General features: G+C 42.0%; 1 protein-coding gene across 1 annotated transcript in view; it reads right to left on the reverse strand.

Moving 5' to 3' along the window:
- Nucleotides 1-15,274, reverse strand: part of Myh8 (myosin heavy chain 8) — a 28,982-nt gene that overhangs the window by 13,293 nt on the left and 415 nt on the right. Inside the window, exons 2-20 of the mRNA XM_051180374.1 lie at nt 14,487-14,630; nt 14,244-14,400; nt 11,614-11,641; nt 11,408-11,516; nt 11,223-11,315; nt 11,029-11,092; nt 10,361-10,459; nt 10,166-10,269; nt 9,875-10,013; nt 8,353-8,471; nt 8,115-8,264; nt 6,462-6,632; nt 5,049-5,358; nt 4,874-4,941; nt 3,078-3,165; nt 2,874-2,991; nt 2,443-2,566; nt 2,207-2,343; nt 563-818 (exon numbers count right to left, since the gene is read on the reverse strand). Coding sequence (XP_051036331.1) covers nt 563-818; nt 2,207-2,343; nt 2,443-2,566; nt 2,874-2,991; nt 3,078-3,165; nt 4,874-4,941; nt 5,049-5,358; nt 6,462-6,632; nt 8,115-8,264; nt 8,353-8,471; nt 9,875-10,013; nt 10,166-10,269; nt 10,361-10,459; nt 11,029-11,092; nt 11,223-11,315; nt 11,408-11,516; nt 11,614-11,641; nt 14,244-14,400; nt 14,487-14,630 — 2,478 coding nt within the window. The remainder of the gene's footprint in view (nt 1-562; nt 819-2,206; nt 2,344-2,442; nt 2,567-2,873; nt 2,992-3,077; nt 3,166-4,873; nt 4,942-5,048; nt 5,359-6,461; nt 6,633-8,114; nt 8,265-8,352; nt 8,472-9,874; nt 10,014-10,165; nt 10,270-10,360; nt 10,460-11,028; nt 11,093-11,222; nt 11,316-11,407; nt 11,517-11,613; nt 11,642-14,243; nt 14,401-14,486; nt 14,631-15,274) is intronic.

Consider the following 15,274-nt stretch of genomic DNA (forward strand, 5'->3'; position numbering starts at 1 on the left):
TTTGTTTTGCTTTCTTGTGTTTGTGCTAGGGACTAAATCCAGAGTTTCGAGAAGATGGGAGATGCTGTACCCGTGGACTGTATCTCTAGCTCCTTTTAACTTTTTAAGGCAAAATCTCACTCCATTGCTGAGTCTGCCTTCAAATTTATTTTATAACTCAGGCAGGCCCTGACCTTGGGATCCTCCTGGCTTGGCCTCTGGAGTAGCTGGCATTCAAGGCCTGTGCTAGTAGGCTTAGCTCAGAATTTTATTTTTAAGGCTGGGACAATGTAGCTAAGCCAAAGAGGTAAAATATTTGAGTAAGATTTTGGGATTTAGCTTACTTCAAAGTTGTTAAATGTTGTGATGTTACTGAATCTTCTTCCCTTTCTTCTTAGTTATGTGGCAGCAATTGTAGCTTTCCTCCTCAATACAACATTGAAAGGTAAGCAAACCTCTAACAAAATAAAGCTATCCCCCAAAAGATTTTTCCCCCTTTTCCCCAAGAAAATCCTTATGCTGTAAGTACTGGAAGGCCAGACAGTAGCATGGTGAAGTGACGTGGTCACCTCTGAGCACTCACAGATTGAACCTGGAGTTGTAGGTCATTTTTCTCTTTGAGGAGAGTGACCATTTTTTCTTCCAGCTCCTTCCTCTTGGCCTCTGACTTGGCAAGCTCATCTTTGGTTTTCTGGAATTCTTCCTTCATGGTGGCCATCTCCTTCTCAGTCTCTGCGCTCTTCAGCAGGGGCTTGATCTTGAAGAAGAGCTTCATCCAGGGCCAGTGCTTGACGTTCATGAAGGCGCGGACGTTGTACTGGATACAGAACAGGGCTTCTCTGGAACGTGGGAAAAGATGGAGAAATCGTTCCACTGGCAGCAATGTGATTGACATTTATTGCAGACAACAGGCTTTTCCTGTACCAACACATGTTCATTCTCACAATCAGAGTATAGTCTGTAGTCTTCAGTATTGCCACTTTGCTAACATGAGTGCTATTCCCTACAGAGCAATTGAGTGTGCTCAACCCCTGGTGAGCTGGCAAAGACAGGCTGAGCCTGGAGGGCACAGACTGAGCTGTCTGAGCAACCCCTGCCACAGAAAGAGCACCCTCAAATGAGAGTGGTGGCTGGGAAAGCAGGGCCATTGGAATGGGATTGTGCTGTTCCCCTGTTGCCACCTAGCTGTGAGCTGCAACGGGAGGGGCCATAGGTTGAATGATTCACCTTCCCTCAGCCCAGCCACTCTACCTTTCCAACCTTCCCTCTTTTGATCTCCACTGAATCAGCCACTCTTCTGTTGTGTCTTCAGATAATAAACTGTCCTTTCTAAATTCTCTAATTGACTCCTGTCAGTTCAGTAAGTTCGTTAACATCGGAAGGAATTTTTCAGCAACGAGTAAACTCCAAAATTGTTCTATTCACATAAAAAAAATCGAAATGGTAATATATAGTTCTTCAAATGGTAGCAATGGGCTGGCGAGGTTTGGCTGGTTTACAGCAACATGCAGGCATCTTTGGGTTTGATAGCATGCAGGTTTTAATTGTGTCAGCTCAGTTGCTAGGGATTCTGACTTTGAGAAGGCAGATACCACTACACAAGCTATGATAAAGATGGGTGGGGAAAAAACTCTAGTAATGCCAACCCAAAAATAGAGGTGAACAAAATGAGCAAACTGTGTGTGTGTGGCTAGTGGCTAGAGCAAGGAGTAAGACTGTTGTATAAATACGTTTTGTGAAGTTAATTGGGGAAAGAAGAAAAGGGGGTAACCAGGTAGATATGGATGAGGGGACAGGGTCTGCATGAGAATAGGAGGTAAGAGAGTTGTTTAGCATGGCTGGGAAAGACTGTGTGGCTAGACAGGAAAGATAATATGATAGGATATCTTAGATATGACATGGTATCAGAAAAATATGATAGAATAGAAGGTCTTGACAGCCAAGCAAAGTAGGGTGGATTTGGTATGGAATTCCATGGGGAGCTGGGGTCAGAAACGTGGGGCAATGAAAACAGCCTGCTGCAGGCTGTGTGGAGTTGTAGGTCATAGGGCATAGGACAGGAGAGAAGTTCTGGAAAGTCTAGCCTGAAGGGTGACACCAAAGTAGATTGATGTGTTATAGGGGTGAAAGCTCATGCTAATGGAAGAATGAAAGCACAGTGCATGAGGAAAGCTGATGGAGAGTCCTCGGGGACCCGTGTGATCCCGCTGCTGCGCACAGCCCTTACCTCCTCTGCAGCATCTTTTGATACTCGACTCTCATTAGGTAACCCCTACAGACGGCTTGTGTTCTTGTTATAATCTGGGCTAACTTTTCATCTCTCATTTCTTCTAGGAGACCCAGGAGGCCAGCTTTGAAGAAGACCTGGAGGAACAGAAAGTCATGAGTCTCCCCAGGCTCACTCAGCAGACACAGAAATGGCTGTGGGTACATGGGTCAGGAGTACAGGAGTCCAAGCCATACCTTGGTATGTCCAAATTTGTACTGGGTGTGGTCAATATCAATAGAGCCTAGGAGCTTCTCCGAGGCCTTCTTGCTGTCGATGAACTGTCCCTCTGGTATAGCACTTGCATTTAACACTTTGTATCTGCTCAGTAAAAACACAGACAAAAGGGTCAGAAAGGTGCAATTGCTTACCCAGTTGCCAAAAAAAAAAAAAGTACCTGTTTAACTCCCAGAACAAAAAATGGAAGTAGAGGTCTATTTGTTCTCTAAGATCAGATTGTGACCTTGCCTATTACCCTACCCTCTATCACAGGACTGAATTATTTGACTTCTTGTTTGTACAATTATGCCAAGTAGAAGACACAAACTATAGCAGGCAAAGCACAATTAGGGTAATGAATACGCATAGCATTCTTAGCATTCAGTGTCATATAGCAAAGAGGCCTGACCTCTGTTTAAAGTCGCCATACAAGATCCTGCTGGGGAACCCCTTCCTGCAGATGCGGATGCCTTCCAACACCCCGTTACACCTCAGCTGGTGCAGGACCAGTTCATGCTCCATGGCACCTGGAAACAGAAAAGGAGTTAAATCCTGGGGGCTGAATTTTCAGATTGGGCTTAATTTGTTACCAATGCAATGCTCTATGTCATACCGGGAGTTTTCGTTTCATTGGGAATGATACACCGTACAAAGTGAGGGTGTGTACTTCTCAGGTTGGTCATCAGTTTATTTAAGTTCTCCTAGAAAGTGAGATAGAAGGGTTTTGAGAAAGTTGTGTTTTGACTTTCGTTTTCTTTTTTCTTTGGACGGGGGTGGCTAGTAAAAATAATACAGCACATTCTTAAGCTATTGGATGAGGCTGTGTATTTTAAAGGCTTTAGTATTCAGCCTGTTAAACAGCCAGAAGGCCAAAATACTGGAAATAAATGCAGATTACCAAGGGATCCATTATAACACCTAAATCCAGACAGCCAAGTCAGTAGCCTCCATACACAGGCAGAATTCTCAGCCAGCACCAGAAAACAAAGACTACAGGCTCTGTCTGCCACCAGAGTGCCAGCTGATGCCTTGCCTGCCATGTCTCCCTGGGCCTCATCTGAAAACACTAAAGATGATCTCTGTGGTCTCTTTTGTTTGTTAGCACTCATAATGTTCAGAGAAGCCGGTAATTCTCAGTGCAAACCTGGGTTAGCAACCATTCCAACCTTTGCTGTTACTTCCTTTTTTAAAAAACTATTGATCACAGCTTCTTCTAATTTCTTGTTTTGTTTTTTGAAGAGTGTAAAAGTGTGAGACAATATAATTTTGTGTGGGTGGATCTTGGGTGCCTGAAAACATTTTCCATCTAAAGTTCATGGGGGAGTTATTTTAAAAATGAAGTAACTGATTTCAACAGAGACTGTTTCACTCAGCCACACAGAACACACGTTAAAATATCTCTTACATATGCTGGTTTTTTTCTTCTTCACATCTCAGCCATTAAGAAATCAAAACAAATACCATGATACCTAAGTCTGAAAATACTTTCACAGACAAGTTTACAAAGCAACTATCTGATTTGTTGGATAATGCAGATTATAGCGAGATGGGGAAAAGAATAGAACAAATTTCTTGGGTAGGTCAAAGGTCATAAATCACACCTGCAGTTGAGTTTTTAAGGCAACGAAGCATAGAAATCCTCACAAGCAGTCTTCAGAGTAGCCTTGCTCTGGGAGAATTATAATTGCAATATGGAAATGTGCAAGTATATAATGGAAAAGCTACACTATTTTTGTAAATGAAGTATTATTCTTTTGTAGTTAATCATCCATTCAGATCACTAGGCTCAGTTTTAGGTGGCTTTCATCTTTTCTAAAAACATCAAACCCATCTCAGGGGGGAATGTGTTTTGGTAGGAGAATGTTCTAAAGAATGCATCTCATGTTCATTTTCAAAGGAAACTTAAATCCTGGCAAAGTGGCACATGCCCTGAATCCAGCACTCAAGAGCCTGACGTAGTAAGTTCATAAGTTCAAGGTCAGCCTGGCCTACATAGGAAGATCCCAGAGAAAACAAAGAGAAATTCAAGAGCATCCTCAAATGATACTGTTAGTGAGATAGGAATACAACCACCACAGGGATAACATTGAGGTTCAGAAATGCATTTCCTCTCTCTCTCTCTCTCTCTCTCTCTCTCTCTCTCTCTCTCTCTCTCTCTCTCTGTGTGTGTGTATGTTATGTTGAAGGAGGTTCTAAGGACATATTTGTGTTCCTGAATGCTCTGAGTAATCACAATATGGAATAAAGAATAAATCATCCTACCCAAGTATTGCTTTAGGTCTATCCTGATGAGAGTTAATAGCTAAAGTGATTCCTATCACCATCCATTCCCTCCTGATTTATTCTAAATCCTATACTTATAATCCATATAAACTGATTGCATTTTTCCAATTTAAATTCATACTCTACCCTGAACAGGGCTGACACGGTCTGGAAAGAAGAGCCCTTCTTCTTCGCCCCTTTCTTTGCACCGCCATCTGAGATCAAAAGAAAAACCATCAGTAGAGTAGGCTCCCAGAGGCCAGAACACTGCAGGAACATTTTGAGGGAATAGTTTGGTTTAGATGAAGGACACAGACAGTACCTGCTTCAGCACTGGCGTATGTGGAAAAGAGGCTGGCCAGAGTTTTCATTGCTGACTTCTGGTATAGCCCTACCACGGTGTCATTCAAAGGGTCCTTGTTCTTGTCCAGCCAGCCGGTGATGTTGTAGTCCACGGTGCCCGCATAGTGCACCAGCGAGAAGTGGGCTTCAGCCTTGCCTTTGGCAGGCTTGGGCTTCTGGAAGTTGTTGGATTTTCCCAGGTGCTGGTCATACAGCTTGTTCTTGAAGGAAGTGTCTGTTGCCTTGGGGAACATGCACTCCTCTTCCAGGATGGAGAAGATGCCCAGTGGCTGAATTCAGAAAAGAAGACCAAGATCAACTTCACTTCTCAACAGATGCAGACATGGTGGCTGTCATTTAAATTATGAGCACCGCAAGTAAATATAAAACAGAGAAAGTCAGGCTCCATGCTCTAACAGTCCCTTTGTCATTCCTAAAAGAACTTTTCCACCATCTCTTTTCTCATCCAATCTGTAGCATCAGGGTCAGTTAAAAGAGTAGCTAGACAGGAATCCCAAGGAATTTGCAGGTAATTTGTAAAATACTTTTTATTATTGTACACTCCTCTCCTTGTTAAATGAAAAAAACTTGTTGTCAAGGTTTAATTTCGCTTCAAAAAGGATGTACTGGAACAAGCTCAGTGGGTGAGAGTGCTTGCTGTGCAAGAACCCACATAAAAGCTAGGCACGATCATATGCATACCTGTAACCCCACTGCTGTGGGGCAGGCGGAGGTCACCAGCCTAGTGGAGGCCCTGACTCAAGAGAATATACAGTGATAACACTGTAAGACACCTAGCATCCTTCTCTGGTACCCACATATGCACAGGAGATATACTTGCATGTTTTTAAGTGCCTGCATATGCGTGCACACGCGTGGGCACACACACACACACACACACACACATACACACTTTGTGAATAATATTTGACTCCGTGTACAGGAAGAAAATTAATATAAATAACCCAAACATTACTTAAGATATGTTAGATGTTTTGTCTCCTTAAATATAAATTATTAAGTAGTACAAGCAATTTGAGTCCTTGATTTCTGGTACGCTGGTTGTATCATCTCTGCATCAGTCTTTATTTAGAAAAGGATTTTCTAAATCCTGAACTATAATAGAGGCAGATTAGAACTAGTGAGAACAGTTCCAGTGAAGCTGACTGTCACAGATAGAGTTTCACAGCTGCCTTTAAGCTGGATATGAACCAGTATTAGAACAAAATGGGGAAAGAAGTAAATGAAGGTAACCCCCCTAAACCCTTCTCATGTAAAAGTTGTAAAGAAGTGATTTCTAAATTGTGTGCTTCCAATTTGTTCATCTCTCAATTCTTTAAGACATCAGAGAGTCACCCTCATAGACAGACCCTTCCATGAAAGTCATATGAACCTTCTCAATGAGCTCAATGCAGGCAGCCAGGTCCATCCCGAAGTCGATGAAGGTCCACTCGATGCCCTCCTTCTTATACTCCTCTTGCTCCAGCACGAACATATGGTGGTTGAAAAACTGTTGCAGTTTCTCATTGGTGAAGTTGATGCATAGCTGCTCCAGGCTGTTGAACTACACAGAACAGTAGAGATTTCCAAGGTTAAGTGGATATTTACCGGAACAAAATCTGTTACTGGAAATATTCTTCATGGGAGATAATCTGAACAGAGTGATGAGGTTAAACTTAAGTATTTATGCTAATTGCTGTTTGTTCAACATTCCCAGGGGTAAATCTCATGAATATTGGGCATTCTTTATGTACTCAGGTATCATTACACTACAATTTCCCTTTGTTCCTTCCCTCCTTCCTTCCTTCCTTCCTTCTTTCCTTCCTTTCATTCTTCCTTCTCCCTATTCTTCCTTCTCCTCCCTTTCTTCCTGCCTCCCTTTCTTCTTCTTTCCATTTTTTGAAACAGAGTCTCACTAAGTAACTCTGGCTGTCCTTCAACTCACTATACATACCAGGCTGGGCTGGAACTCACAGAGATCTATCTGTTTCTGCCTCCCAAGCACTGGGATTACAAGTGTGCACCACCATGCCCAGAAAATCCACCGTTAACATTTTATTTTCTCATCTCTCATCTATCTATCTATCTATCTATCTATCTATCTATCTATCTATCATTTACCTATTACACTAAGGTTTAACAGAATCCACTTTCTTTTCCCCTGTGAGAATGCAAAGACAAGAATGTATGTCAATGTACAACCATGGCTGTGTGCTTTATGATTCTGTTGCATGAGAGAATGGGAACGTGTTTTATTAGAGAATCTTCATAATAGGAGTGGAACCCTCTGTTCTCTAATTCTGAAAGGGTTCACACTCTTACCTTTGGCTGCCATGTTATTAAGGAAAACTTATGTTAAAATATTTTATTGGTGTATAAAATGAAATTGATAGTTTAATTTCTCTTCTGTTGATGTCAATTAAACCCCTTGTCTGATCGACGAAAGTAGAGATCTGGCACAGTATTGCAGTTGAAGATCTGAGAGTCTTTGCAATCACTTACTGTCTCACTTTACCCAGGATAAAACCAAGGCCTTGAGGTGCAATAGTTTATATAAGGTGCAATACCATTAGGTAAACATGGAAGACAAGAGGCCAGCACCTATGGCTGGGCTTCTACCTCTGGACTTTCTCCCTTCCATGCCCAGGTATCAATGCAAGATGCCTTGCATAGGTACCAATTGCTTCAGATAGATCCTAACTTGACTTTGTGTTACATGCCCATGAAATCTTTAGTACATGTTTGATTTTCTTTGCATATCCAATTTCTGCTGTAACAATGATGGTAGCATTAACTTCTCTTTATTGAAGGCTAAATGAGGCAACAATTTGAAGTCCTTAGAATAGTATCAGAAATATACTGACTGTTCAATAAATTTTAGCTACTATTATTAATTTCTATTATTTCTTAGATATTTTGGGGCTAACTCTTGTACTATGTGTAGTGTTTGAGCACATAATATGCACAATATAAATGATTCTCACTTAGCACATCGAAGTTCAAAAACTTGTGTCCCTCACTTTTTATTATTGTATCGTTAACTCACATCAAAGATCTCAAAGCCAGCGATGTCCAAGACCCCGATGAAGTACTGCCTGGGCTGCTTGGTGTCCAGCTGCTGGTTGATGCGGGTGACCATCCACAGGAACATCTTCTCATAGACGGCTTTGGCCAGGGCACCTACTGCATTGTACACCTTTACAGAGACAGTAATATTTGTTAGTGTTATTAAGCCATGTCATGTAGGCCTTGGCGTGTGTGATTCACGGAGGACATGTACTTACTTGTTGCACAGTCTGGCCTTTGGTGACATACTCATTGCCGACCTTGACCCTAGGGTAGCACAAGGCTTTAAGCAGGTCAGCAGAGTTCAGATTCTGGAGATAGGCAGCCTTGTCAGCCACTGTGGTGACACAAATCAAGACATACTTAACATTTAACATTTATCTTCATCCCTTTGTCTTTTCTTCCTATCTAATTACTCTGTTATTTAGGTTAACAAAAACTTTTTAAATGATTTTAGAGAAAGTCAAATAAGATTCTTTGTATGCATATTAAGGCACCTGGTTGCTACTGAAAAGTTGATCTTTTAAATGTTTTTTAGTGACTTGTTGCAAGTAGGGTTTGAAAACACTTTCATCAACCAAAACACTGTTTATTGTGACATTCAAGAAGCTAGTTACCAAAACGCTAAATAATCCAATTAAAAAGTGGAGTACAGAACCAAATAGAGATTTCTCAATGGAGGAATCTAAAATGGGTAAAAGTCACTTAAGAAAGTGCTCAACATCCTTAGCCATAAGGGAAATGCAAATCGAAACAACTTTGAGATACCATCTTGCTCCTGTCAGAATGGCTAAAATCCAAAACACCAAAGACAGTTTATGCTGGAGAGGATGTGGAGAAAGGGGCACCCTCCTCCACTGCTGGTGGGAGTGCAAATTCATAAAACCCCTGGCCACTTTTAAGACTTCAGGGATTGCCAGAAGAGTGAGATAAAGGTATTGCAACACTCACTGGGAGGGTAAAAGGCTGAGTACTTGGACTCTTATGGGGCTTTTACCTCTCTTGGTTTAACCTGACTGGATCCAAGGTACTTACTTCTTTATCTGAAAAAGTGGGGATTAATTAAACTGGATATCCTCTCTAAAAGTATGTGTAATGCTCTATGTAGGCCTCAAAGGTAACATATGTAAAAGACTGAAGGAGAGGGAGAATGTCAGACTACGTTGGTTGGGGAAGTGTTTGAGGCAGGGGAATAACTGGGTGGTAGTTCCTATGTACTGAATGCTTTTTCATATGTAGAACATATGAATTTGCTTTGTCAGTTCCCTTTGTATCTGACTTGCTTTCTGGCTTTGAGAGATTTACATATAGACAACACCTACATACATACAGGTGTACCTAGGAGCATCCTTCACCTCTCACTCTGTGCAAAGATCCTCTACTACTAGCTCCTAAGCTTTCCCAGCTAACGCTAAAACAATATGTAAACCTATTGTATACCTACCTACCTTTGCCAAGACAAAGTAGGAATATTGTCCCACCCCATTCTGTCTCCAAATCTGTGCCCTTTGGCTGAGCTTCTATGTGGCAGCAGGGGTTTGTCATAGCTTATTTGAACTGACAGTAGTGGTGAAGTGATGGAGATTTGAGAAACGAGGGTAGTGAGGAAGGCATGTGTGTTGACAAATGTGCTCTAGTCTTCAGAAGTGTGGTCACAAGGAGATGAGTTTAGGGTGGAATTTGAAGTGTTTCAATTTGGAAATTCTGCTACTCAAACCTAGCTAAGAGGTCTTTTGGTACCTTCGGTGCCATCAGGCTCAGCTTGCTCCTCTCGCTGCTTTTGCTTGAACTTCATGTTCCCATAATGCATCACGGCCCCTGTGAGTTTGTAGATGGACACTTTCTCTTCAGGTGAGAAGCCAAGGATATCAATGGCACTCTACCAGGAAAGATGAAAGGGCAGAGGTTAGGGTAGAGGACACCATTTATGAGAATTTATACACCAAGGTGATCACACCCGTGTGGGTTTGCTGGTGTCATTCCCATATATAGTGGGCTTTTAAAAATGTGGGTGTATATATTATGACTTACATCTGTGGCCATCAACTCTTCTTGGTCATCAATGCTGGGCACTGTGATCTCCCCCTGACTGACAAAGGCGTAGTCATACGGGTTGGTGGTGATCAGGAGCATTTCTGGGTACATAGGATTCAGGGTATATTATTAACACAAGAAATTGTTAATACAGATTTTAACTCCCATCCACAACTTCAAGTCCTTTCTTACCAATTAGTTCTGGCTTCTTGTTGGAAGTGATCTGATAAAAAATGTGGTAGCTTCTTTCAGCTTTTAGCTGGAAAGTGACTCGGGACTTCTCCAGAAGATCTGGAAAGAAAGAGATGGAACTAGAAAAACAATCCATTCCTTTGACCTATTGTAAACTTAAGCATCTTTGGCCAAAATTGGGGGAACTGCATTTGGCTGTGCTGAGATTTTTGTCATAGTTCTCACCCTGTGGTTACATATTAGATAGCCGTCGTGCACCTTTCCATGCAGGTGCAACCACTGAAGTACACTTTCCTGGGGCAAGTTTCAAATGGGGAATCCATAACCTCTGTGTGTTCACTGACTTACAGTGTCCTTGGATCATTTCACATTATCTGTGTTGAAAGTCTACCTTGAAGTGATACACTTACCAAATCAAAGCCAACCCATAGGTAACCATGGGGATAGAAATTAGTTGATTTTGAGGTTTGGAGTCCTTTGAAATGTGAGAGGGGACCATCAGTCTTAGATTGAGATATAGGGTACAGGTAGTGAACTGAAGCTCACAGACAACTCTGGGGGCAGACTGCTGCTCTGCAGGCTCCTTGTACAGAAGGTGTAGAAGAACATCCCTGCAACCAAACTGGCCTGCTTCCTCATTTAGATTTTTCAGAAGGTCAGTTACTCACATGTTTCAATATCAGCTGATGCCAGTTTCCCTGTGGTACCAAAGTGGATTCTAATGAATTTGCCCTGGAAAAGATAACGACATGTTTAGCACTAAACACTGAAACACTTAGAAATAAGCACTGGAAATTATTCAGATATGATGACCCCCACCAAGTAAAGACCGAAAGGGCCCCTTTGTGACCAAGATACTCACAAAGCGAGAGGAATTGTCATTCCTCACGGTCTTGGCGTTGCCAAAGGCCTCCAGCAGGGGGTTGGCACTGATGATTTGATCTTCCAGTGTCCCCTGCATGGGAAAGAGTAGTCCTTGCATCTGGGGATCCAGATTCCTAGGCACCCTAGCAGAGTCTGGATCCCTGTTCTGGCTACCAGGCCCACCTGCATTTTGCCAGACTCCTCCTTCTTCTTCTCCCCAGTAACTGCAATTGTTGCAAAGTACTGGATGACACGCTTCGTGTTCACAGTCTTCCCAGCCCCGGATTCTCCACTGTCAAGCACAAGGGGAAGATGATCAGAACTGTGGCACATAGTGGCAACAGTTAAAACAGACACTGCCTACCAGAAAGAATGAGAAAGTCACATACGTGATCAGGATAGACTGATTCTCACGATCTGCGAAAGGAACAAAGACCACCCGTCAATACAAAGCAAAGCAATGTATATTCAACATAAAGCAATGAAATCACGTGAACTCGGATTCAGTCTCTTCAAAGATGGCACCTGTGATTTCAGCTCTGGGTTTCATAGAGTAAAATTTGTGAAAACGAGAGGCAAGAATCATCTTTTTTCCAACTTTATTATTATTATTATTATTTGTAAAACATAATATAACATGAAATCTACCACCTTTTAGCTTTTGCAAGTATCCCTATGGCATGTTTGAATGTGTGGACATTTGTAAGTGCATATGCACCTGTGTGTGTATACACACAGAGTCCTGAGCCTTCCTCGATCTTTCTGTATTTTATTAACTGAGGCAGGGTCTCTAAGTTAAATCTAAAGCTCTCAGGTACAGTTAGTCTAGCTAGCCAGCTTGTTTGGGGGAATCCCCACCCATGACTCCTCAGCTCTGTGATTCCTAGCAGATCTGGCCCAAGCTGCATTTGCTTGGGTGCTGAGGATCCATAGTCTGTCCTTCATGCTTATGTAACAAGCACTTTATTCATGGAGCTGTCTTCCTGGGGAGATTCACACCACTTAACTGCGTAGTTCTGTGATATTATGTTTCCTCATGTTCAGCCATCAGTACCTTCTGCTTCCAGACCTCTTTTCATCTTGTAAAACCCACCCTCCGTATCCATTACATAGTGGTTCCTTGTTTGTTCCATTCCCCAGGACCTGGAAACCACTCTTCAGCTCTCTGTCAACAAATCTGACTACTCTCAAGCCTTCATACAAACAGAATCGCGCAGTGTTTGTCTTTGTGACTTTTTCACTTAATGTGTGCTCAAGGTTTGTCTATGTGGCGGTACTGTCAGAACTGACTCTTTTAAAAAGAAGAGTAATATTCCATTGTAGGGATATACTACCGTTGGCTTAACATCTGCTGGTGGGTGTATGGATACCTTGCATTTTTTGCTGTTGTAAATGCTGCTGCTTCGACTGTGGCCCACAAAGAGCTCTTTGAATTCTTTTGGCTATCTTCCCAGAAGTAGGGACCATGGATCAGACCCTAATTATATTCCAATTGCTTGACATCCACTTTATTGTTTTCCATAGCAATTGTGCCATTTCACATTTTCATAGCTGTGTTTGGCCTCCTTATTTCTCCATATAATTTCTAATACTTCCTATTTTCTTTTTTTTAAGTCATAACCATCCAAATGTGCATGGGGTATATCTTATTATTTTTAAATTATGTTTTTAGAAAATTTAAACACGCATAAGTACAGCAACTATGATAATGAGACCCTGGGCACCCATCTTACAGGGAAATAGTCATTAGTATTTGGCCAGTTTCATGTCATCTCTATATTATTCCAACCTCACTGGATTATTCTGAAGAAACCTCAGGCAGGTGACTATTGATAAATTTAAGTTTAAAAGTATTTCCAGAGCAAATCACTATAAACTTAGATGTTCAAGGAAATGGGTATGGGATTTGATTAATAATTTTTTTTTCCTAATGAGAATAAAACCATGGCCAACCTATTGCATCTAGAGAACAGACAAGAAAACAATCTCCTGGCCTTTCAAATACTAAGCAAGCCACTGCCAGGGTTCTGAATAGTTTTGAATGAAAAGCATGCTTGGGAGCCTAGGTGACTTTAGCTTTAGGGTAGCCCCACAGTCTGGAGAGTCATTGCGGGAGGTGGCATATATAACAACACTGAATATGGAAGCCTCTGAGGGAACCCAGCCCTGGGTAACTTTGGGAGAGGCGACTGGCTTCTGTGGACAGCCAGAACACAGAATTCGTGTGAAGGTCCTGGCCAGTCTGTCAAAGGGGGTCCCTATCGTGTCACTTTCCCCTCTTACCCATTTTAAAAGACAATTTACAAACAAGCGCAGCAAAACTAATGAGGGAAAAATGTCCCCAGTTGCCACACCTCCACAGGAAATCAGGGAATGGGAGGGTTAAGACCACAGCCAAAAGTAGAACACTTGGTGTATGAAGGTAAAAGTGGTTAGTGCTGTCCTAGGACCCTTCATGACTATGCTTTAATATGCTGGGACTCACAGACTTTGGTAGGAGAATGTTTCAATGTCTGTGGGAGAAACTTCAGAGATCTCTATCCACATTCCACCTCCAATTCCCTCATGCTCAGTCCCCAAGGCTGACAACACCACAGAAGAATTCAGAATCTTCTGGATGTGGCTGAACTCTTTCCTTGGACTGGTGAGGCGGTAACTGTTTTTAAAGATCTATTTGAACTTTCATATCCAAATCATTAAACAAAACAAAACAAAACAAATCAATAAATAAAAGGAAGTAACGAATCTAAAGGAAGTAACGAATCTGTTTTCAGAGACCCGCTCTTTGTTTCATCTGAGCTTGCATTGCTAGCTCTGTTGGCTTGGGCAGGCCAGTGAATTCCAGAGTGTCACTGTTCACATCCTAAAGTGGAAATGACTGCCGGAAAGAGTAAATGTCATGGCTGTGTTGTTCTTTGGAAATTTCAAGTCCCTTGAGGCAGCGGTGTCTCATAATAAGAGCTCCGTTTGTCCATCCCAGTTGTGTGTGCATGTTCCTATAAACAGATGCCTCACTCACCCGTCAGCATGAACTGGTAGGCGTTGTCAGAGATGGAGAAGATGTGGGGCGGGGCCTCCTGGCGCTTTTTGCCTCGGTAGGCTGCCACCACCTCCGGGTTGTACACCGGCAGCCACTTGTAGGGGTTGACAGTGACGCAGAAGAGGCCCGAGTAGGTCTGGAAAAGAAACCAGAAAATTTAATACAGTGAGTGCCTCTTGCTTTGTTTTTAAGAGAAATAAATGCTCTGAAAAGGGCTCTCACGTAGATCATCCAGGCTGCATAACGCTCTTTGAGGTTGTACAGCACTCCGGGCTCATGAAGATGGGTCATCATGGCCATGTCTTCGATCTTGTCATATTTGGGCGGGTTCATTGGGAAGACTTGATCCTCCTTGACGGTGAGAGTCTGGCAAGAAAGCAGGCCAGTCTGAGATAGGGTGTGCGTCTGCTTGTTTGATTTGGTTATAAAACTACGATTGAAACACTTTCCATTATATTATTATTCAGTGCTTTTTAAAGGCATGGACATATTTATTTTTTGGGACCGATGCCAAGAAAGACAATTTCCTGTGAAAATGTAGGGGTTAGTAATTTTTTGTGAGTATATTTTAATTGTACAAATTCAGAAGCTTTAGCATGATTGTTTTTCATACACTCATGCAGCATGGGTTGATCAAATCCACCCACCCCTCCATGATCCAGCTACCATTACTTCCCTGGTTGTATAGCTAGAGGAAATGAAATCCACATACAGAAGAGAGACCCAAAGACCCATGGTTATTACAGCACTACTCATGTTTTAAACAAGATTCTTTTCCTTTCCTTTTATACTCATTTTGCTAGGCCAGCCATTTTTTAAATTTTTTTCATCTCACTCCTTACAAGAAACTTTTTTAAATATATCAATACTTTATAGAGCTAAGAAAATAACCCAGGAATTTTATTTTACTTATTTTTTGTGACAGAAGGGGTGGTTTTATTTTATTTTTGGGGATTGTAGATTATACCTGATTTAGGGAATTGAAGGGAAAGGGTGGAGGCCTTAATGGG

This window comes from Phodopus roborovskii, unplaced genomic scaffold (assembly GCF_943737965.1).
Source record: "Phodopus roborovskii unplaced genomic scaffold, PHOROB, whole genome shotgun sequence".
NCBI classification, from domain to species: Eukaryota; Metazoa; Chordata; class Mammalia; order Rodentia; family Cricetidae; genus Phodopus; species Phodopus roborovskii.